This window comes from Cupressus sempervirens, chromosome 7 (assembly GCF_028749045.1).
Source record: "Cupressus sempervirens isolate cs-2001-9-10 chromosome 7, ASM2874904v1, whole genome shotgun sequence".
Lineage (NCBI taxonomy): Eukaryota > Viridiplantae > Streptophyta > Pinopsida > Cupressales > Cupressaceae > Cupressus > Cupressus sempervirens.
The window spans coordinates 653415303-653441636 of NC_143124.1; the positions used below are offsets into that span (position 1 = coordinate 653415303).

The following is a 26334-nucleotide window of genomic DNA, read 5'->3' on the forward strand; positions in this document are numbered from 1 at the left end:
ACGGAAACTATATGATTGCTTCGTAACCTAGGCATGAGATAAGGGCGAGAAGGTGGTCGTGATAAGTTGTAATTGGGTCTGACCCTTGGGGAAAGATAGCTGAAAAGTGTGGTTGTGAAGTTGTATGGATTCACGAAGATAGAGCATAAGGCAATGTTGATCTGTGTACTTGAAGAAGTCCAAGAGGGATTTACACTCTCTAGACAAACAATAGAATCGCCCTCTGATCTCGTAGTATATGGGGCATCTGAAAAGGAAATGGGTCTTAGATTTTGCCTCTGGCATGGTACAATGTCTACAGAGAGAACACCATAACTTTAGTCTTGCTAGTGTTCACTTGCATCCCAATTTCGTGGCAAAAACTCTCCAAAGTTTTAAAGTGTTCTCTTAGATCCTTGGTTGTTTTTGCAATTATAATAAGATCACCTGCATAGAGAAGCACCATCACCGCATACTTGGCAAGTTGGACTCCTCCCTCTAAAGTTTTATTTAACCATTCCTCCAACTTATCAATATAAAAGCCAAATAAGGTAGGTGAGAGAGGGCAGCCTTGCTTAACCCCAATATCACTACCAAAACATTCTGACATGCCATCTTTTGTTCTGATTCTAGCTCTACCATTCTCATAAAGTCTATGAACGACAGCTCTAAGCTCATTTGGAATTTTAAGTTCCTCCATCCGTTTCCAAAGTTTGTCTCTAGGGACAGTGTCAAAAGCTTTTTTGAAATCCACAAAACAACAAAAATCCTCTTTGTCTTGGATATCCCAAACCTTCTCAATAAGGTGTCTAAGAGTGATGCAATGGTCAATCATAGAATATTTAGGTCTGAACCTAGCCTGCCCGTTTACTCTCTTTTCTTCTTTCTCAGCCCAACAACTGATTATGCAATTTATCATGCCCTTAAATAATTTGCCAAGGAGGGGATTAACCATAATCGTGCGGTAGTTAGATGGATTGTTGATATCTCCACTCTTGTGTAGAGGTATGACCACACTAGTGGTCCAATTTGCCGAAAAGTTGCTTTGATTAACTTTGTTGAAAATATCTAGAGTGTGCAGAGCGAGAAGTTCCATTCCCCACTTTAAAATTTCAGCTTGCAACCCATCAATATCCTTTGCTTTATTACTTGGTAGATTCTTTATTCCTTTCCAAATATCCTCTACTGAGAAAAGTTCAACAAACGTGCTAATTCCAGGAGGTATATTTCTATCTTGGATTCTCTCATAAAGGAGTTTTGCATACTCAAACCACTAGTTGTCCGTAATATTGTTTCTAATTTGATGCTTCTTTTGTTGTAGTTCTTTCCAAAACCTCCTAGGGTTGTGCTTCCCCAAAGACATTAGCTCTTCTCTCCTTGATGTGACATATCTTTCCTTTTTAACTCTAATCAATTTCTCCTATGATATTTTCTTTTGCTTGTTCAATTCATCCTTTTTGAGTGCTTTTTTTGCTGCCTTGCACTCTTCGTCATACCAAGGGTTAGAAGGAAAAGTGTTGTTGTCCCTCTTTTTAGATTGAGATCTTTTACAGGCTTCTAAAGCTTTGCTCCTTGTTCGCTTGTGAGATTCAAAGATGATGCTCCAATGCGGTCATAAATAGCTTCTGATTTTCTTGGTTCAAGCTGATTTTCCCTTGGGAATTATTATTCTTGTGCAAGATTTTATTTGCTTCCTGCAATTGCTTGTAGGAATGCTTTCATTCAAATAACTAAGTTTCCAAGGGAAAACTATTTTGACCATTTGATAGCAATGCTATCAGCCTAATAAAATTCAAATGCCAATCATGTTGATTTTCTTTGGAACCCTTTTAATGTTTTGAACTAGATTAATGTTCATTAATTTCGTTGATAGCATTCAATACCTATCATAAGAAATGAAGGCATGAAATTGGTTGAGGATAGTGGATAGGAAAACTAGGAGCATGCAGTTGTTGAGTCCCAGAAAATACATGCATATTCCACTGACTCCAAGCACCAAAATAATAGGGAGCTTCCATAAAAATGGTGCTTTCTTTTGCACATATTTTCCCTGCACATAAAATTTAACTTGCCGTATAATAATCTGAAATCTTTTCCCAACTCTGTGAGAGAGACAAGACAAAAATTAGTCGGCACAAACTATCTATTAAAATTTATTTCTTGCAACTGCAACTGTGTATGTGTCTCTGAACCAACAGAATCACCAAAAATTGCACACGGATCCAATCTACGGATTACAAATAGAAAAATTGTAAAGAAAAATACAATGAATTCCATAGGGATTTCAAATTACCAGGGCGTGCCATACAAATAATGAATATTGCAGACATGCGAGCATGGACGAGGAAAATCTTAAAAGAGGGCGATTGGGATGAATGAAGGGGGCAACCAGATGATTCATAATCCATTCCAGCACGCATATACCCTGTCTATTATTTTCCAGGTTTTTCTTGCAATTAAATAGACAATCTTTTTGGAAAAAATATCTAGAAATTGCCGGCTGAAGCAACTGTGGATCATAATTGTCTTAAGGCAATGTTTTCACTTTGTAGAGGAAATTTCCAGAATCGTCTAAAACAACGTTTTAACTTTTTAAAGAAATTTACGGACTGTCTAAAGATAATGTTTTATTTTTTTGTTACTCAAATGTTCATAAATTTGTATTTTTGCTCAACATAAAATAATTTATCTACTTGCTCCAGGAAAATAAGATTTTTAAATTACTAAAATAAAAATTAATCAGTAACCATGATGCAGTTTGAATCTAAATGAAATTTAATAATTTGTTCTTGGTGTAAGTTTCTAATCTCATTGATCCACGTTGTGGTCTTTTGTTTAACATAAATAAAATTATCTTATCTATCTTATGTATCTTATCTTATTTCATTGGATGATTGACTGCTTGAATTGGAACGATTGCATCTGAACAGATGCATGAGCATCCTGCCTAGGACGGAAACTAATAAGGAAGACAACAAATACAATTAGGTAGTGAAATATTTTAATGAGTAATATTAATATGCGAAGGTAAATGCATCAAAATAAAATAAGGTGCAATAGAATTCAAATCGCCAAATCCAGAAGAATACAACGCAACAACATTTGCAAAAATTCGGTACGATTTTCGTTGGATTATATGCTTGGCAGTGAGCTAATTAATAAATCAAAGACTTACAAGCTAAAAATTCTTTGCATATTAGCAGATTTTGTCTTCGGCAGGACATCAAAATCTACCTATAATTGGAAGAATTTTTTTATCTCAAAAGGTCATCGACTTTTTTCTTAATTTGTAGAGAGCATATCAAAATGCAAAAAGGAAATCATCAGTAAAATCACAGGCATTGATAACCAGAGGGTGCGATAAGAGCACTCAGCCAGAGAATTTCAACAACAGTAAAAGTACCGACAACATTTACAATATTTACATTCTAAATTAGCGAATTTGAAGATGACAAATAGAAGATATGGCTTCAAGCCAATATGCGAATTTTATCTGAGCTGCAGAGCAGAATCAACTTGACCAACAGAGATATGTTTTCTATCGAACTAAATATGCAAACAAAAGCAGGATTTCCCTTCCTCCTCCTGGTGCGGACTAACGATGGACTATGGTCCTTAGAAGAAATCATCCTCCTTGCTATAATAGAGTTCATTTGCCGCCCAAGAAAACAGTGGATCTATTCAATAAATTCAACCCATTGCTTTCTACGAATGAGGGTTCTTTACAACCTGCTACCATTCGACCCCCTCAAGTTGCCCCTAAATATCCAGTGGAAGATAAATTCAACCTGATTTCCAAGGGTTTGAATGAATCAAGATCTATGGTACCCACAGTCAGTAACATAATTAGAATGTGGTAGATTTGACACACGTCAACAAATAGTATGGAAAGCTGAAGCACAAATGAAAGTAGATGGAAAAATAAATCAAATTAAGACTAACCAAGCAAATAAAAATGATGGTGAAAATATTCTGATTATCAACGATCAACGATATCAACAGTGAAAATAGATGGTTCGAATGTCAAGAGTTGGGGGTGTTTTCCTTTTGGAATGGACCAGAAGCAAAAAAAAACCCAAATTTGGCTAAATGGTTGAAAATTCGCTACGTAGACCAGGTAAGCATTTCTACCTTAACTAATAGATTAGTATATATTAATTGCAAGGAAAAAAATTAAATATGATCCTTTATCAAGTTCTATTTGTTTTTATAAAGAGCATTTTGTCAAATTTATAGAATGGAGTCTAAATTTTAGTGAAAGTCATGCCAAATTTTTTTATATATCTACTTGGATAATGCTAAAAGCTCTCCCAGCGGAGCTGCTACATATACAAATTCTATCTAAAATGTATTGGAATGACTCTAGGATATTTGTTAGGTTTCGAAGTAAATTATGACAACTCTAATAATATCAAACTCCTCATCAACATATAAAACCATATCAACATGAATTTAAACCATTAAAAATTATAACAAACAGATCCTTTTATTATCATTAACTTCATCAAATATGAAGGATATATCTGTGATATAAACATTTTAGATTCCTTTAATAATCCTCAAACAACAAACTTTGAGTTTTATGAAAGAAGCTCTAATCTAGAAGAAGTATTTCCTATGTTTTTACTCTAGAACAAAGCCCAAATAAAGGATCAAAAGATAGAAGGCCAAGGGACCCCAAATTTGATAGAGCAAGGAAATAAACATAATTTAAATGTTCCAAGTGTTAATGTGATAAGCAAGATCTATTATCAAGAGAAGGTAAGAGAAGAAGGGGAAATAATAGAGCAAAATGAACACACTAGTAACAACCTCCTTTGTTCCAATAATCAATCACATCAAGATAAATAAAAGAAGGAAAATAAAGACCAAGTTAAGAATCAAGGAAAACTGGACAATGAAGTCATCCCTAAGCTAGTGAAGAATATGGAAGTAGAAGAAAGCATTTCAGATTACAACAGTGTGAAAGGTGCATAAAGCAAAATGTCTTCATAGAAGATTTTAAAGAGAACCTGGAAATATACATAAGACTTTAACTTGATTTGTTACTAATCCAAAATGATTTAACTGATCAAGTAATCCTTTGGGAAAAAGCACACAATGAGAGTCCAACGCCCCTAAAACTAGAACCTATTCAAGGAAATGAGCAAACATATACATAAAACATACCATTATCAAAATTACAGAACACACCAACCAAGGATTTAGAAAGAAGACAATAAAGATTAGAAATAAACAAATCAACAAAAGATGTTAATAACAATTCAAAAGAAGGAGAAGAGTTTGAGCAGACTAGTAATCAGGAAGAGATAAAGTCACCAAAGACAAATAAGATGGGGAAAATATAGATAATGATACAAAAAAATAGTCTCACAGAAGACACTGAACTTCAAGTAGATAGGACATATACAGTAGAAAAAGAAAAAAGAGACTATAATGATATAAGAAAGAGAGATAATGAGCCCAAGCAAAAGTTCTACAAATTTTGGTAGACACCTATCAATGGAAAAAGATCTTTCGAAGATCTGGATAGAGTAACTCCAAATACGTCCCTAAAATATATCCTAGATAGATTTGGTTTAAGATATGGAAGTAGAAGAAAGCATTTCAGATTACAATAGTGTGAAGGTGCATAAAGCAAAATCTCATCATAGAAGAGTTTAAAGAGAACTTGAGAATAGACATAAGACTTTCACATGATTTGTTAATAATCCAAAATGATTTATGTAATGCCCTGCCAAGGGATCCAAAGAATTAACCTAGAATTTCACTAAGTTTGGTAGCATTTTTTTTTTCTAACATGAAAGTAAATACCACATATAACTCATGCACAATGACGGAAGCAATAGCAATGTCCATCTGAAAATAAACATAACATACACAATTGGTTACATTATTTAAAGATCCCGTAACGTTGAATTACATACATGAATCCATCTAGTACAACATCCACATGAAATAATAATGATAAGTCCAATGTTTATACATTACATTTCAAATACTCAATCATCCACTGTACATGTCACAGGGTATGACAAGCTCAAAAGAATATACATATAAAGAATAAGGTACATCATCCTATTCTAATCCATGATACACCAAAGTAAAGATAATCACATGATATACATGATACACCATTATAGAAGACAAATACATCCATCATAAAAATCAACATAATAAACTAAGTGCACGGCTCCTCCCAACCGTTAATAGCATCATTAGACCATCGTGGATCCTAGCCATCCCTCCATGCGTAACATTCTAAATCACCGAAGAGATCATCGGCACTAACATAGTAAGAATGTCACCCCTAACATATACAACATCATATGCAGAAAGTAATCTAACATGCAAATAAAAGCATAAGATAACATCATCTAACATATGCTAATCATCAATGTAAAGGATACATATCCACCATCATGAAGGACGCATCAGCCACGATGTATCAATGAATCTCAAATGATAAGAGTGGAAAATACACTACCACCCGATCGCGTGGTACCTAAGTGGTCCACTCCCACCGTGCTAAGGAGATAATCTCAAGTCCCAAACAGGCTATCAAAATCACATAGCATAAATCTCTATAAGTCCAGGAATCCTAAAAGTAAACTAACTCAGAGGTTCCAAACACAAAATCCGACATCTAATCCCAGAGGCACACAATGACATGTAGGAACCTATTATGCAAGCGAGAAAGTGTCATCGCAATTATCACGTACAAGTTACCCTGGCAGTTAGTTAAACTCCACGGGTCCATACTGATCTCATGCGGCCACTAGTATCTTCTCATACTGACGAGGCATACTACGGAATGCAAGGTCGCAACCATGCATTCTCACTACTCCCACCCTAGCCTGTACAAGCACTCAAGGCATGGGCGAGAACAAAACTCTTATCCTTTTAGGTTCATTCTGTTAGTATTAGGTGTGAATGTTATCACTTATTAATCCAACTTACAATGAGTTACCCTGGCAGCCTTTTAGGGCCCCGGCCCCCATTGCAAGCCACTTCCCGTCACTACATACAGATATCCTACCCTAATGCTCATGGAATCATAAATCTCAAAATTACAAAAGATAATCCATAATAATATCATCAAATATGCATAAAAGCATCAAATCTCCATGAGCAAACATCCATAGAAAATCATGAACACAACAGCTCTCTATTGGCAACTGAAGTATCACTGATAATCAAGTATCCAATGGTTCTCAATAATCAAAAATATATCTCAATCATACTGATCGAAGACTCCAAAAATGGTTGAGTCAAACATGTCACAACATGACATCATCAAGAATAAATCCACATCACAGTCCCATCATGGCGACTAGAAAATAACCAAGGATAACTGATCGATGACCAAAAAAAATAATGGTTAAGTCAAGTGTCTCATACATAAGAATCTTAACTATAACAATCAGTAATCACATCCAATACATAGAGCATTCCATCACATAACCATGGTTGGGTTTATAAAGATCGAGATTAAAACATCATCATGTCATCACAATCACATAACCCCCAAGCCTCTGGTAGACGTCCTATAATTGGTCAACACTAGTCAACCCGAAACCCAAGACAATAGCATACAAAATACATAATGCAAACACATATTTTGATTTTGCTAAATTTACAACTTAAATTTAAATGCAAAAGTCTCGGTTTACATTTCTCAATTTAATTGTCAAGTGGAGAAAATTCACGTTTAATCTAACCCATGTTTTTGTATTGGTAGATAAAAGTTTCTACCCAAAAACCATTAGACTCAATTTTCTAAATGTTCTAAATGTCTCTTATATATTCCCATTTAGACCCCCATCATTTCCAAATTAATATTTGAAATTCTTTTCATACTCATCTTTCCAAATTAAAGATTATATTGAATCTATATTGCTCACCAATATAAAATATCTTGTTATTAAAGAATTTCTCTTTAAATTCCAAACATCAATTAATATATCAATTATTTATTATTGATAATATATATATATATATATATATATACATATATACACACATAAATATATATACATAAATATACATAAATATATATATATACATAAATAAATAAATAAATAAATAAATAAATATATATATATATATATATATATATATATATATATATATATATATATATATATATATATATATATATATATATATATATACATAAATATATATATATAACATTTAATAATTTAATAACAATGCAACATTGAAAAGCCGAAATTCATATAACATATGAAATTCGATTTCGTATAACATAAACGTTTTTTAAATTTAAAAAAAAAAAAAAAATGCAACGAAACATTTGAATGACCCCCCCACCCTTGCTGCGGTACACAGTACTTGCGGTCGCAGGCACTGCGCCGACAACGGGTACGTAGTACCCTTGTCGTCGCAGACCTGCGACAGCAGGCCTCTGCCTTCCGCAGGCATGGGGTACAAATCGTGCCCAAGCAAATTTTAATATATATACTTTTTAAACATTGTTTCAAACGCCAATTCGCAATACAAATTGCGTCGCAATTTATTAAGTTTTCCCCACTGCGATTTTACAATCGATCATTTAGTGAATTCTATATATATATATATATTCGAATTTTGTTCTGCAATACATTCATAATAAACACACACACACACACACACACACATATACAGATCCAAATATATAAACATGTATGTTTTTCCACAAGGAATTATATCCACAATTTAAGAATTTTCCTATAAAATATTTGCACTCTAAATTCATTCAATTAATTTTCTAATGGATTTGGCTATAAATTTAAACCTTAGCCCCGTGATCTCTTTAGATCTATGCATATAAGGTTTCTCAAATCAATTTAACTACCCATAACGAAAAAAAATGCATGAAATTCCTCAGAAAACATATGGAAGACACGAAGAAGATAGGAAATGTATGATGTGGAAATATCATAAATAAAATCACAAGAATCTACCCGGATTCTGATGCTAATTCGCTCTTCCTCAGAAAACCCGCAGAGCAAGCTCCCCTCTTCAGAGTTCTTGAATCCTCCAATGCTCCAATTTCACTCCAAACGCTATATCTAAGCTTCTAGGAATGCCTGAATATAAAGAGCTCTCAGGAAACATCTAGAATGCCTCTAGAAATAGCTAGAAGGTGTCACCAACTAAGCATGGGTCTTTTCCAACCTTCAAGATGAGCCATAGGGTTGTAGACACCATGTGCTTAATTGATGCACTAACCCCCGTGTTGTTGACACTTGAGAAATAGAAAAGTGCGTTAACTCCCATGCAAACTTATAACTCCAATTCACTTTTTATATAATTTCCATTTAAATATTTATAACTTTCATTTTAATTTTTTTATCACTTTTATTATTATTGTTTATTTATTACTTTATTATTATTTTATAATTTATAATTTTCTTTTATTTAATTCTTTTTCTTCAATTAATTCCCATTTAATTAATTATAATCAAAATATCAAATAACATGATATTTTATATTAATTTTCTCAAATAATTAATTTATTAATTAAATCTATTTATTAAGACTTAATTAATAGAAAATTCACCATAGACCTCCAAGATAAAATATGAAAACCCATTATAGAGCAAATCACACAAACTCAGTCTAAAGGGTTAAAAATCACGAATCATGTCATCTGACACATTCGGTGGGTAAAATATTGTCTTGCCTCACTAGGACAATTGGCTTAAAGGTTTGGGATTTGGACTTGAGAATTTATCTCCCTTCTCTTATCATTGAGATAGTATAATAGGGTACGCTCATCTTGGCAATTCAGGGAAGTCGATACTCGATATCTGCAACCTGTAGAAAAACCATGCATGTACATACAACATATAATGCTAGGCTAAACAGACAATGACAGGAAGTGGTGCATTGTGTAGATCCCGACTAAGCAGGTGACTACGACTCCCTTCCTTAACCACATCAGAAACGCCATACAATAAGAAAACACGCACACCATACACATGCAAGTATGGGGTAAGTATCCATAATAAAACACATGAGATAATAAACCATCCAACTAAACATCAACAATAACTAAAAGTAATGTAATGATCATCATGTATGCATGAAATGTAAAGTCTAAATGATCTCATAATATAGCCACTGAATCCATAACATTATGTCTGGTAGTCTCAAAACAATACCACTAATCCATCAACATAAAACTAGTCCATCAAAGTCTGATAATAATAGCAACAATAAGTTTAGAAAAGATGTGAATGAGAGTAGGCACACAATTTAGCTAATCAAGTAATCCTTTGGGGAAAATAACACATTGAGAGTCCAATGCCCCTACAACTAGAACCTATTCAAGGAAATGAGAAAACATATACATAAAATATATCATTATTGGATTTATAGAACATACCAACCAAGGATTTAGAAAGTAGACAAGAAAGATTATAAATAAACACATCATCAAAAGATGTTAATAATAATTCAAAAGAAGGAGAAGAGTTTGAACAAAATAGCAATCAGGAAGAGATAAAGTCACTAGAAACAAATAAGATGGGGAAAAAAGAAAAAAGAAATATAGATAATGATACAAAAAATAGTCCCACTGAAGATATTGAACTTCAAGTGGACATAACAAAAATAGTAGAAGAAGCAAAAAGAGACTATACTGATATAAGAAAGAGAGATAAGGAGCCTAAGAAAATGTTCTACAAATTTTGGTAGACACCTATCAATGGATTTTTTTTCTTCGAAGATTTGGATAGAGTAACTCCAAATACGTCCCTTAAATCTATCCTGGATAGAGTTGGTTTAGATAAAGAAGAAAATCTTGAGGAAATTGAGTCTGATTTAGAAAATGAGGAAAATGAAGAAGCATTAAAGGAAAAAAGATGGTTAGTTGAAAGAATTATAGAAATGGATAAGGAAGATTCTAAAGACGGAGACCCACAGACTAATACAAAAACTCTCAATCCTATTAACGGTATTAGTGAGTCTAACTCAGATATTGATGTAAGGAGAGGAGAAGATATTCATCTAATACCCTTAAAAGAATAATACAATCTCAAGCAAAAGAATTCAAACTCTATTTCGTATTTTAGAGGAAATGTAGAAGTAGGAACTAATACTTGTAATTTTATTCCTTTAGAGGTTGAGATATTTTTACAAGAATCCAAATTATTAAATCAAGAAGAAGATTTAGATAATGGGAGTTTGGATAGATTAGAAAAGGATAAATTTAGAAGTCAAAACTAGGAAGGATTTGGGATTATGGAAGTATTTCAACAAGAGAAGGATAGTATAAACGAAATAAATTGTCAAACTTCAAAATCAATAATTAAAGAAGTGGTAGAAAACGATAAAGAAATAAGTAACAAAATTATGAAAGAATTAGAGAAAGATTATTTAGATAAAGATGAAGATGATTTAATTACTAAAAGTGTGCAAAATGCAAGTAATAATCTAGACATCCTAGGTATTAAAGCTAACATACAAGGATTAGTTCAACCAAAATGTGTAAAGCAAAGTAGGAAAAGAGGTAGAAAATCCTTAACTGAACTTAGAGAAGCTACAGGTATGGCTAGCAACCAGAAAAGGATTAACAACCTGTTGAATGTAGGAAAAGGGAAGCTCCCCTCCACTTAATCACGAAGTTAACAACTTCATACATAAGGGATCTTAATGCCTCTAATAAAAAGCACTTACTAAAGCGCAACTTGTCATTATTTGAATCTAATATAATTTTAATTCAAGAAACAAAACTTAATAAAAAAGGAGAAAAACTTAGAAGAAAATTAGGGTTTTGGAAAACACAATTGGTTGTATCAGTTGGGGCCTCTGATGGGATAGGTATTTTATGGGATCTTAGGAGGGTACAATTTAATCCACTCACTTCAACAAGTAATTTGATAGGGGGAGTTAAAAGCGTTAAAAGTGAAATTCAATTTATTCTAATAAATATATATGGACCAATTCCAACATCGAATAAGAAATAGTAATGGAATGAAATAAGTAATTATCTAGAAATAAATCCTTTAGAAAATATTTTTATTGGAGGGGATTTTAGTGCTATCCTAGACTTTAGAGAAAAAGCAAGTGGAACCTCTTCCTAGGTTATGGTACACTTCAAAGATTGGTTTGCAAATGAAAACTATATAGATATCCCAACAACTAATGGAACCTTCACTTAGAACAATAGACGAGTAGGTTTTTGTAATATAATTGGAAGATTGGATAGATTTATATTTAAAAGAAACTTAATTTCTTTTAATCAACCTTTTAGTACAATCATTCTTCCTAATGCAGGATCTGATCATTACCCGATTGGACTAGAAATAGGTGAACCACACAAACCATTAAGAAATTCTTTTAAATGTGAAAAAATATGATTTTTAGACAAATTTTCTCAATAGCATTAGGCAATGGTGGAATGAAGAGGATTTTTAAGGATCATGAATGTTCATGTTTTATATCAAAACTAAAATCTTTAGAAGATTTTTTTTAAAAATGGAATAAACAACACTTTAATGACATTTCTAAAGATAAATTAGAGAATGAAGAGGAATTATGAAATTTAAATGAAGAAGTTATCAAGGGAGGAATGTACAATGATAAATTTATCAAAGAAAAATAACTTTTGGCTGAACAAGAAACTATCCTAACAAAAGAAGAAATATTTTGGAAACAAAAATCAAGAGAAACCTGGTTGTTAGAAGGGGATAGGAATACAAATATCTTTCATAATAGTACTATCAATAGAAGTACAATAAATAGAATATTAAACATCAAGGATTATGTAGATACGATAATGGAAACCCCTAATGAGATAGAAGGAACTTTTGTTAAATATTATACTAAATTTTTTAATAATTGTGAATCTTCAAATTTAATAGCTCGGAATAAGATGTTAGGATCGATCCCTAAAATAATAACTTCAGAAGATAATAAGACCTTAAGTAAGAAATTTAATAAACAAGAAATAAAAGAAGTCATTTTCAACTTAATCCAGATAAATCTCTAAGACCAGATGGTTTTTCAAGCCGTTTTCTTTCAAAAGTGTTGGGATATCCTAGGAGATGATCTCTAGAAAGCTATTGAGGCAACTAGGAATTCTAGATATCTTTTGACAAAAATTAATAATACCTTCTTAGCTTTAATTCCAAAAAAGTCAGAATATGAGGATCTAGGAGATTTTAGGCCCATAGCTTTATGGAATACAATTTACATGATTCTCTCAAAAGTGTTAGCGAACAGACTTTAAAAAGTTCTTCCAAAACTCATTTCAGAGGAACAGACATGTTTTGTTTCCAATAGATCAATCTTCGATGGTATTTTTATTATTTAGTAATTAATTCTCTCTGTACAATCCAATAATGAATCTTATATGCTAATGCAATTAGATATTCAAAAGGCTTAAGATAAAGTATATTGGACATTTCTCCGTAAAACTCTTGAAGCTTTTAGATTTGCTCTTCAAAGGATCAACCTAATATACAATTGTATTTCAACTCCAAAGATATTCCTTCTTATAATTGGCACACTTGAAGGTTTTTTTAGTATTTCTAGAGGGATCAAACAAGAGACCTTATTTCACCTTTCCTCTTTATAATTATGGTAGATACTCTTGGAAGAGCAACAACAAAGGCTCAAGTTGAAAGGAAGATAGGAGGTATTACAGTTATTAAAGATGTTCCTAAAATAACCCATCAACAATTTTTGGATGATACTATTTTACTAGGGAAAAGTACTAAGTAAGAAGCTCAAAATTTTAAACTAATAATAAAACGTTACATGGAAGCTTCAAGACAAAAGGTAATACAAAAGAGGAAGTGGAAAGAGACATCTGTAGAATTATGGGATATAAAAAAGGAACCTTCCCTTGTAAATATCTTGGGATTCAACTTCAAAAAGGTATTAGAGAAGTTAAATCTTGGGATTGGATTATAGAGAAATTAGATTTAAAAATGGGAAGTTGGAAAGACAAATTGTTAACTAAAGCTGTAAGAATGACTATGATCAAAGTCGTTCTTTTAGCTATTCCTATATATCATATGTCATGTCTACCACTACCTTAAGGTGTTAAAAGGAAATTATATTCTAAACTTAAGAAATTCTTCTGGCAAGGAACCATAGAAAAGAAAAAATAAGATTTGATAAAATGGATAAAATATGTAGACGTAAAAAGTATGGAGGTTTAGGAATTAAAAATTTGAGCTGGCAAAATGAAGCATTAGGGGTTAAACTTGTCTAGAGAATGTTCAAAGAACATAATAGTAAATGGGCCAACATTTTATATCATAAATATTTAGATAGTAGTAATCCATTATCTTTGTTTATAACAATAAATCCGCGAAAAGGATCAAGAATTTGGAACTTTATGTTAAGTTGTAATCCTTTAATAGCTAAAAATTTAACTTGGGATATTGGTTTAGGACATGACACTTTATTTTGGGAGGACTCATGGGATGGTCTTCCTTCTCCAGATAGTGCAAATCTACAATTGAACATAAAACATATCTTGACAAATCTATGGGGTAAGTATGTGTGCGATTACAAAATTAAAATAAACAATAACACATATAGAGAATGGCAATGGAAATTTTTATATGAAACCCCTTTATTAGATCAGGAGAAACACATATTTAGTCAATTTTCAAATAAAAGACAAATAAATCATAAAGAAAATGAACATAAACTAATTTGGGGAGCATCAAAAGATGGAAAGTACAAAGTTAAATTAGGGTATGAAAAGACAATAAACTCAAAACAATGGAATAAGATTGATATTCCTCTAAATTTATGCTGGGATTCGATATGTCTTCCAAGAGCAGGCATCTTCCTTTGAGCAACTCTTCAAAGGAGAATTCTAACAATAGATATGTTAACTAAAATGGGTTTTGAAGGATCGTCAAGATATCATCTCTACAAAAAAGAATTTGAAATTGTTGAACACTTGTTTTTTGAATGGTCATTTGCTAAAAAAAATTGGTATTGGTTATGTAGAAATTAAATTGGATTTTTAAATTTCTTCAAAATCTTTTAAACTTTTTAAGTAATTGGCCGAAATATGGAAGTTCTAATGTTTATAATAATTTGTGGAAAATATCCCCATCTATTCTTCTATGGGAAATATGGAAAGAAAGGAACAAAAGAATTTTTTGTAATACAAAGATGAAACTACCATACTTCGTTAATTAATTAGAGGCGTGCATAAGTGAGGTAGCCAATAATAATCTCAAAAATTCACTTAAGGAGTGTTAATGTTTATAGCTTCTGTCGGATAAATGATCAATCTCTTTGGTTATTAATTATATGTATATTATATATCTATATCTTTATTATATATGATAAATCAAAGTTTTGTTTATAAATTCATTGATTAAATATTATTATATATAAATGTAAATGAATGATTGTATATCTTTATCATAAATTGAAAAGTTTTATATTCTTGTTTATATTACCTATATCCTAGCATGATGCTCGTAATTTGTTTCCTCGTAGCTAAGGTGATTAGGAACCTTATTGGTGCAAAATTTATGGGATGGTCATCTTCATCGTGACCCATATTAAATTCTTTGTATATCCATCACCTGTCTTTGCTGTTCCCGTATCGTCTTGACCAATGGGTTGAGGGTCACATCTATTGCTTTATGTCTCTAACCGACGTATGTAGAGGGTCATGTCTCTTGTACCTGCCAACCTCATTTTAATATTTATGTACCATTCATTCTGCCTGAAATCTATGATGCAAGACATACACTATTCGATATTAAAAGAGTGGATATAAACAAAATTTTCAAGACTTATTTATATTATTCAAGAATATATAAAAATATATTTGCAAGATTAATTATATATTTATATGTATAAATAAAAGATTATATAAATCTAATTATGAAAATTTAACATGGTATCAGAGCCAGGTTCCTTCTATAAAGCCTAAATAGCTTGAAGGTAGATCCTGATTAGATTTATATTTATTTATTTTGTGCACTAAAATTCTCTTCCAATCAAAATGGGTAGTGGTATCAAAGTTGAAGATAGACTTGAAGGTGACTCAAATTATACAGCATGGAAATTATGAATGAAGGTAACCTTAAAAGATAATGATCTCAAACAATTCATGGAAAAATCTGACAAACCACCAAAAGGAAATGATGAATTGAATAAATGGGAAAAATACAATGCTAGAGCCATGAAATTGATTGTGGATGGGGCTACGGATCATCTACTCCCTATTATTTCTGAACTAGACACTACACACGAAATGCTCCAAACACTTGAAGAAATGTTTGAGATAAACAATACAACGAGAATCCTTAATTTGAAAGATAGTCTCTCCAACATTAAGATGAACAAAGGAGAAACTATCACATCCTATTTCATGAGGATAATTGAACTAAGGAACCAACTCTCTAAAAATGGTCACATTTATGATGAAAAGGAATTAACCATGATAGCTCTAAGAGGATTGCCACAATCATGGAAAACCTTCCGTCAAGGAATATGTGCTCGATCCAAACTTCCCAAACTTGGTCGACTAAAGGATGATTGTATTCAAGAGGAAAGTATGTTAATATTACAAGATGATACTTCGATTGGAAGTGATCTTCATGCTCTTTCAACTCATGTTGATAAAAGGAAGAAACCAAATTTCAAAAGGAAAAGAAGGCATGCGGATTACTCTAAGATGCAATGTTTTAGATGTGACAACTATGGTCACTCTGCCTTTAAATGTCCTGATAGATTGAAACATCAAGCAACTTTTGCCAAAGTTAGTGATTATGATATAGAGTCAGAGAAACAACCATTCTAAAAGGAACTTCTAAGTATCCTTAACATGAGTGAAATATTGAATTAAGAGGGAGTTCTTTATTATATTCATGTAATGTAAATAAATGTTAAATACTTATCAAAAGAAAATTTAGTTGTTATAATTCTAAGATGGAGTCTTAGGATATGAAATAAATCACTATACTTTTATATGCAATATTTTCTTCTCATGTAAGCTATGTGCTTTGACCTTTCTATTTTGAAATGTGCTACAAGAAGAGAGAATTAAATGAGGAGTCCTATTTATCATTTAGAGGGAGAAGACTGAGGATGCTCTTTGGCTAACCTCAGTAAACCTTATCTTATTGATTAAGAGGGAGTAAATCATGTTGAGATGGAATCTCTAATGATCATAACCTATCATAGTCAAAAGGACTATGACCATATGACTTTTTATGGGCCTATCCCCTGTGTACATCATGAGGAAGTGACGACTTTCAAATGATCATCACTTGTATTTGGGAGAAGTTGTTGTAAGGTGACGATCTTACAATCAACTTGTATTATGAGATTAAATAAATTGAGTAAATGGTGAATGTCCTATTCTCAACATTCTGGGAGGCGATTACTCTTAGCGTACTTGGTGAATATCATTGATATTCTGGGAGACCAATACTCTTGATATCAAATGTGATAACTACAACGTTTTGAGTAAGTGGTGAATAGCATTGATATTTTGGGAGGACAATACTCTTGATATTGAATGTGATATCTAAACGTTTTGAGTAAGTGGTGAATATCATTAATATTCTGGGAGGCCAATACTCTTGATATCAAATGTGATATCTAAACTTAGTTTTTGATTACTTGATGAATATCAGATGCCGATATTCTGGGAGATCAAGACTCTTGATATCAAATGTGATATCTTACCTTAACTTGAGTAATTGATGAATATCATATGTTGATATTCTGGAGATCAATGCTCTTGATATCATATAATGAAAAACTTCTGAGACATCTTTAGATTCCTAATATTACCAATGGTGTAATATTTTCCTGGTGTTTATCCTCCCTTGCTAAGAGGGAGTGTTAATGTTCTGTCGGATAAATGATCAATCTCTTTGGTTATTAATTATATGTATATTATATATCTATATCTTTATTATATATGATAAATCAAAGTTTTGTTTATAAATTCATTGATTAAATATTATTATATATAAATGTAAATAAATGATTGTATATCTTTATCATAAATTAAAAGTTTTATATTCTTGTTTATATTACCTATATCCTAGCATGATGCTCGTAATTTGTTTCCACGTTGCTAAGGTGATTAGGAACCTTATTGGTGCAAAATTTATGGGATGGTCATCTTCATCGTGACCCATATTAAATTCTTTGTATATCCGTGACCTGTCTTCGCTGTTCCCGTATCGTCTTGACCGATGGGTTGAGGGTCACGTCTGTTGCTTTATGTCTTTGACTGACGTACGTAGAGGGTCGTGTCTCTTGTACCTGCCAACCTCATTTTAATATTAATGTGCCATTCATTTTGCTCAAAATCTATGATGCAAGACAAACACTATTCGATATTAAAAGAGTGGATATAATACTTATTTATATTATTCAAGAATATATATAAATATATTTGCAAGATTAATTATATATTTATATGTATAAATAAAAGATTATATAAATCTAATTATGAAAATTTAACAAGGAGGACGGATCCTTTTCAGATTGGGATGCAAAAATGCAAAAAATTGGTGTAATCTAATAAACCCTCCAATGAATTATATTAAAACAAATTAGAGTGCTAGGAAAGAATGTAAATGGGAATCTCCCCTGTAGGATGGTCAAAATTAAATTTTGATGGGCTTCTAGATAAGATAAGATAAGATAAATTTATTAATGTCCAACAAGAGACCAACGAGGATCCAAGGGACTGGAAACAGTACAAAGGGAAAAATGCCAGTAGAGGGAGCACCAAACGACGTCTGTAGAAAGAACGTGAAAGAAAAATAACAAAAGAACCAAGAAAAAGGAATAACAACAGTTAAGAACCCCTCATAGGCGAGAAGCAGTCCAGAATGGAAAGGTGGACATTAGGGCAATCAAGTACTCTAGAAGGTCACCTCTGAGGTCTACTAGAGGGACGTTGCCAAGTGTAATCTCTATGGGGTCTCACAGATCTAGTGTGAATCGAGATAGTGCAGAGAGGCCACTTTGATCCTCGAGCAAGAACTGTAGAACTAAAGAAAGAGGTGATGATGAGTTGTGTAGGGTTCAATGTCGAGTAAATTTGGAGCTATATAGTGTGCTCGTGAAGCTGCATGGTCTCTTGAAGGTAGAGTGCAAGATAGTGCTAGTTAATATATTTGAAGAATAAGGGAAGAGATCGAAACTCTATGAACAAACAATAGAATTTCCCTCATATCTCATAGTAAATGGGACAATGAAAAATAAAGTGAGACTCGATCTCGACCTCCCCAAGGTGACAAAGCTGACAGATCTTGTCCTCCCTACCAATTTGGTGATTAGTCTAAATACGTAGTCGGTAAGAACCCACCCTAAAAGATCCCAAGGAGATGCGAAGAACGTGAGTCCAATGACGAGTGAGGTACCAAGCACGTAAGATGATCCCATCTTGGATATCAAGAAAGTGCTCAACATAGAAGGCCATGCGCGAACGAAGCCCACCTGGGGGATTCCTCCAGGTCGTGATAACATATTGTCTATAGATGTCAAGTAGAGGTAATCTAGGATTTGTAGGCCTAGGATGTACAATTTATTCAGATAAGGGACTATGTCTAATTAAATGTGCCAAACCCTTAGGGTTAATGTCTAATTGTTAGTTTTCCAAGGATCTGCTACAAATGTATTAAGCATTGTCATTGTATTTGGTATGTGTGTCTCTTTGATTTATATTGAGAATAGACAATGAATAGAAATGTTCCTTCATGAGACATGTTTATTAGTTAATAAGATAATTAATATAATAATATATTTAATCACACACACACACACACACACACACACACACGTATGTATGTATAAAAAAAGCTATCAAACATTGACACTGCCTCTTAGCTAGGGATGATAAACACAAGAGATATATTACACCATTAGTAATATTGCAAATTTTAAGGATATCTCATTTGATATCTCAAAATTTTTCCACCATTTGATATTGTGTTCGATATCAAGAGTATTGGGCTCCCAAAACAAAATATCAAGCATATTCACCAATTACTCTTTAAGTAATAGCCTTCCAGAATGTTTGAGATGCAAGAGATTCACCATATACTCAGTTTGTTTGATCTCATAATACAAGTTACTGTAAGATCGTCACCTTACAATAACTTCTACAAATGCAAGTGACATCATTTGGAAATCATCACTTCCTCATGATGTACACAGGGGGTAGGCCCATTAATCACATAGCCACGAGGCATATTCATGAATCACAGACCTCACGACTGCTACAATTTATTTCACTGGAGAATCCATCTCAACATGGTTTACTCCCTCTAAATCAATATGACTGAGATCACCGAAGATTGACTAAATCATATCCTCCATCTGCTCCCTCTCTTTCAAGGTTGCCTGAAATGTCAACCTCCCTCTAAATCTCAATCTCCCTCTTTTTCCCGCAAGAACACTCTTGGAGGAAAAGATCAAGGCACATAGCTCTTATAATACACAAAAATACAAATAAGACATTAACTATGAATAAAGGTAGATTTCAAGATATAATAATCAGAAAATACTTATCTCTTGTAATTAAAAGATGATGCTACAATCATGAATCTCCTTTGGATTGATTTTAAATAGGATTTTTTATTTCTTGATATCTCATTTTGCTTTAGTATACATCTCCATATCATTATAATTTACTTCTTAATCGCACTCGGTCATGACTTATAGTAGTTACTTCTTGTGACATGGTAGACCTTTCCATCGACTATAATATTACTTAGTCTTTCACAAAACTCATATTTCTTTGATATGAAGAACTGATAGTATTTACTCAATGTCAAAAAAAATCACAATCAATACATATGTTGTATCTAGTGTTGGATGTTTTTGTTTGTTCTTTTGCTTGGTCAAAACTTGACTGCCTTGTGCCCATCTTCTCCATTTCTATGTTCTCATTTTCTTCCTATCTGACTCCTTTGAATCAACACTGCATTATATTATTTATTGCCATTGATTCTTACTAGACGACATGTCCAACTTGTTGATGTCTTGTTCTAATCTCTGACTTGGTTGTCTTTATGGTTGGATGATGACTAGGATTATTATCATTGTCTTATCTGAAGCTCCTTGACGTTTTGAGATTTATCTTCTCTCCCTATATATCTTACAATCCAAATGTTCTCACCTTTGCCTCAAGGAGTCACCTCTCTTCTAAAATGTGTTTGTTTATTAATCACATTATTTAGTTATCCATTGACTATTATAAAGTACTTCTCAAAATTATAATATTTGTTAATCATTGTGACCCCTAGCTAACTAATCTTATGATCTTTGCAAATCATGGTTTCTGGAAATGTTTGCATAATGGGTTCCTCATATAATAACTTCTTTAGATGTTGATTCCATATTCAGACGCTTCTAGAACTTTGCAGTATTGTACTGATAACTCTGTAATCATCAATATTCTATTATTCCTCTAGTTCATACACAAATCTCTCCTTGTGTATTAAGTATTGGACCTTACTATTTTTGATAGGCTATATAATATCACTGTTACTGAATTATTTATTTATCTATTTGATGATGAATGAGGTATATACACATAACATTTTCTCACCAAATGAGCTCACATACCTTTGGTTGACTTGATATCATTTTTCTTGCACCCGATAAGGATAAACATAAATTCCTCTAAAAATCTTTGTGACTCCACCTATTTCAACCATTATGTGTATGTCCATGACAAGATATATATGAAGTGCCAATTACTTTATGTGAACACCAACAATCGAATGCTGAGGCATCTTTCAATTAGCATTAGGTTTCTTCCTCTATACTAACTACACGACATCTAGCATATAGCTCTCTTTGCATTTGTGAACATGCTCTGATATCATGTTAGTTTTCCAAGGATCTATTGCAAATGTATTAAGCGTTGCCATTGCATTTGGTATGTGTGTTCCAAATGCAACATCCTCTAAGATTTATATTGAGAATAGACAACAAATAGACATGTCCCTTAATGGGGCATGTCTATTCGTTAATCAAATAATTAATATAATAATATATTTAATCATATATATATATATATATATATAGTGAACATCGACACTAACAATCTAGTAGGATTAGAAGCCCTGATAGAAGGCTTAAGACTCAGTCGAGATATCGAAATTAAGAAACTAATTATAGATGGTGATTTACAAATTATTTTAAATGTGTTAAGAAAAAAAGAAATCCCTAATTGGATCCTAAATTCTAAACTTGAGTATGCCATAGATATAGTCAATAATTTCGAAGAAACAATCATCAACCATATTTATAGAGAAGATAATAAAGAAGTAGATAACCTTGCTAATAAAGGAGCTTATGGAAAAGAGATACTAATAAGATAAAATTGATAAGTTAACCATTAGAAAGACAATTACTCTTAGATAGTCACAATAGTAGAGGGATAAAATTTATTTGGGATATAATCTAATAAAGATTAAATATAGACGTTCGAAGACAATCAAAAGAAAGATAAAGATAAAGATAAAATTATTAATGTCCGCAAAAAACCAAAACGGTTTATGGGACTGAGCATACAAACAGAAGAGCCAGCCAAGCAAAGGCACCAAACGGTGACTGAAAAGGAACAAAGCAACAAGAAGAAAGAAAGACAAGGTAAGGACTAAGGGTCCTTCATTATCACAAAGAAATCTGTAATAGAGAGGTACATTCGTGGACAATCCATAGTCTTCGGATGCCGTGAAGAACCCCTATAGGACTGATGTTGCCTGTAGAGACTGGTACAATGTCTGACAGATCTGGAATGTGAAGTAATGGAAGGCATTTTCAAACCTTGCAAAGGAGACAAGGGAGAGAAAAAGGTGGTAATGAGCTGATCAGAAGTCCGTCTCTAATGAAAGGACTGTAGGGTATTCTCTCGAAGATGGGTGGCCTCTTGAAGATAAAGTGCTAAACACTGCTGATCAATATAACTGAAGAACATCGAGAGAGAAGGATAGTCTCTGAAAAGGCAATAGAATCTCCCTCTGATCTCATAGTAATGAGGACAACGAAATATGAAGTGAGTCTCAGTCTCAACCTCCATCTGAGTGCATAACTGGCATAATCGATTAGCTTGATCCATATGGTGATCAGTCCAACCCCTGAGACGATGAGAACCAACCCTAAAAGAGCCCAAAGAGAACCGTAGTGCATGATTCCAACGCCGGTAAAGATAGGCAGGGCGAACAACAATACCATCCTGAATAACAAGAAAATGCTTAGCATAGAAGGCCATCTTAGGTCGCAAACCACCCAGGGGATGACACCAAGTAGTGGTAATGTACTGCCTATAGATATCCTGTCTGACATGCTCATTCAACTCCTGATGAGAGGGAAGAAGATGAGCCTGGGCATCCAACGAAAACTGATCGGGAGGAAGATTATCAATCTCAATCCCGATCGAACCCAACAAAGAGGTGGCCTGAGCATACCAACATCTTGATCTAGCAGAAGTGTTAGATCTCATAATCTCCACCAAAGAACAATATGCCAAAAAAGAATATCTATGTTGGTGAGCAACTGTCTCCATAAAACCACGAAGCCGATGAAGAAACCAAATCAAGTAAAAAATAACGGCAAGTTTGAGAGGATGAGCACCAAACTCCGCTAAAACAATGCTGTGAGGGGTGAATCAGTGACACCTAATGATACGATGCAACAACAGTGTCTGGACCCACTCAATAGAAGCCCAATTAGAAGCAATAAGAGAAGGTCCCTAAACCACAGAACCATAGAGGACTGTCAGACGAACCAAGGAGTCAAAAAGGGACAACTTGGATGAAATATCCTGAAAATGATGCTTGAAGCATTGTCTCTCCAGCAAAGCCAGGGAGCCCATACCCTTACTGACTCTGGACTAAATAGCAGGTCTCAAATTGAAACGTGGTCCTGAGAACTTCACACCAAGATACATGTAAGAGGGAGTAATCTCAAACTCCTTCCCCTGGAAGAAGAAATGGAGATGAGAGGTCTTTAAACAGTTAAAGACCATAACCCGTGTCTTAGATAAATTGACCACAAGCTGTCGCCGAGTATAGAAAGAAGCAAGACTATCAAGGAGTCTCTGTAAGCTATCAGGAGAAGAGGCCAAGACAACGACATCATCAACAAAGAGGAGAATAGAGATCAAAACCTGATGTAAATAACACCTATTGCCTGGTTGAGAGGATTTCATAAATGAAATCCTCCAACTCATCAATATACAAGCCAAACAGTGTAGGGGAAAGAGGACAACTCTGCTTCACACCAATGGTGCTCTAAATCGGATTAGAAAAGCCCTCTGGAGTTCTAAGCCTACAAGTAACCTTCTCATAAAGTCTCAAAATAGCAGTCTGTAACATATCTGAAATCCCAATCTCCTGAAGCCTTTGAAATAAAGCCAACTTAGGAACATAATCAAAAGCCTTACGGAAGTCCACAAAACAACAATAGACCTTCTGAGAGCGGTGTCTAGCCTCCTCAATGATAGCCTGCAGTGTAAAAACATGATCCATAGTCTGGTAGTTTGCCCGAAAGCCAGCCTGAACTCTCGCCCTACATTCCCGTCTATCAAGCTCACTGGATAACATGGTGTTTAGAGTAGTGACATAAAGTTTGGCAAAAGTATGACCAATCATAATAGTTCTGTAATTTCCTGGATCAGAAATAGGCCCAAAATTGTGAATAGGGTAAACAACATGTCTAGACTAGGAATTAGGAAACCCAGTGCAAACAACTCTATTAAAGAGTGTAGGAAGGTAAGATCCAAGAACTGAAGCACCAAGTTTGAAAAGTTCTGCCTGAAAACACTCTTCATCAGTTGCTCTGCTGCATCTCAAAGATCTGATGGCCTCCATAATGCTAGAATAGGTGAACAAATGGCAATGGGGAGGTGGAGTGGAGTAGAGAGGAGGCTTTCTAGGAATGTCATAAAGCGTCGTGATATGGGAGGTCAGAGAATGATAGTCAAGAGTGGAGGATGGGGGGGAGCAACGAGGGAAAAGGGTACGCCAGAAGATCTGGGGATTTTGGATAAGCATGGAGCAAAGGGTTCTGCACTGAAAAGAGGCAAAGGAACATTTCATATGACGAAGAAAACGCAGATAAGAAATGCGCAGATGGGTAAGGGCAAGAGATTGAGCCTCAAAGGCGACATGAACAGAGCTATGGAAAGCTTTGCAGTCAGCATCAAACCATTTATTCATAGGACAAGTATTCTGACGGTTAGCTGTGAGAGAGAGAGGGGAATGGTGGGGAATGGAAAGGAGAGCAGAATCCCATATGGCAGAGGCAAGCGAATCAAACATGTTTGAGGCAGCCAGCGAGTCATCAAAACTAGCAGGTGACAAAAGATGCCTAAGGTGATAAGTAAAGAGCTCACCATCACTCTTAGGGTAATGGAAGCGAGTAGGAAGGGAGACGGTACTAGTTAGGTAGAGCAAGGGCGGGGAAGGATGGGGTGAAACACAAATAGAAATGCTAAGAAGAGCATGATCGGCTAGCGGAAGACACGAAATGGTGAAATTGCGAATGGAAGAAATGAAAGGAGAGGAAATGACATAGTCAACAACACTCGCACTACCACAGTGTGGCCAATAGGTAAAGAGGTCTAATCCAGGAAGGAAGGATAAATATGTATAATACAAATATGTATAATAGAAAAAGAAAACTAAAACTAAATATGTATAATCAAAATAATTTTCCAAAGCATATTTTGATTGTACAATATAACAGAAAATGTTGACTTGTATTTGATAATGTATTAATCACGTTTCTAACAACTTGATCTTGGCTTCTTTTTTTTTGACACATACTTCATTAAGGATATCAAAAAAGTTGAACTACAAATATGGAAGCTAAACAATTGGTGTCAAATGATTAAATTAGTTAAGCTTTGTCCTACCATGTGACCCAGAAGAAGCTAACCTAAAGTTTTACTAAATTTGTCAAACATTTTTTTAAAAAAAAGTTAAAGATAATAACTTGAAAACAATAGTTATAACATAGCGGAAGCAATTAACATTCACATAAACACATATCGTAAAACATATTACAATTCTTAAGGGTCTCATGACGTTGAATCATATTTAAGTTTAATTAATAATAAATCTAATATATAATAAATACACATCAAATAATATACCGGTATGAATCCATTTAAATAATATACAATTATATATGATGCCACTTAGCAATAAACAAAATGCACAATCATCCACTGTACAAGTCATAGGGTATGAAAGGCTAAAATAATATATATCATGAAATAAATTACATCACCTCTTAAGATCTTATGAATCAAATACAATACAATACAATAGTACAACCATCCATCATAGAAATACAAGAACATATAGAAAGGAA

The 26334-nt window shown here is 33.4% G+C and overlaps 1 protein-coding gene across 1 annotated transcript; it reads right to left on the reverse strand.

Annotated features, from left to right (window-relative positions):
- Positions 1-295: 295 nt before the first annotated feature.
- LOC149548358 (uncharacterized) lies at positions 296-24827 on the reverse strand. Its single transcript, XM_089794253.1, has 7 exons — positions 24752-24827; positions 24447-24625; positions 24297-24350; positions 23030-23413; positions 18154-18255; positions 2273-2408; positions 296-1164 (listed from the first exon to the last, which is right to left on the reverse strand). The coding sequence occupies exons 1-7, from the start codon at positions 24825-24827 to the stop codon at positions 296-298; spliced, it is 1800 nt and encodes a 599-aa protein (XP_089650379.1).
- Positions 24828-26334: the final 1507 nt, after the last annotated feature.

Excerpts from the sequence above, each read along its gene's own strand:
- LOC149548358 (XM_089794253.1), bottom strand. The coding sequence starts at position 24,827 with ATGGAGGCCATCAGATCTTTGAGATGCAGCAGAGCAACTGATGAAGAG. Across the intron at positions 2,409-18,153 it reads TACGGGAACAGCGAAGACAG|ACAGGGTATATGCGTGCTGG; the intron begins GTCACGGATATA and ends GGAAAATAATAG. Across the intron at positions 1,165-2,272 it reads TATTTGTATGGCACGCCCTG|TAGAGGATATTTGGAAAGGA; the intron begins GTAATTTGAAAT and ends AACTTTTCTCAG.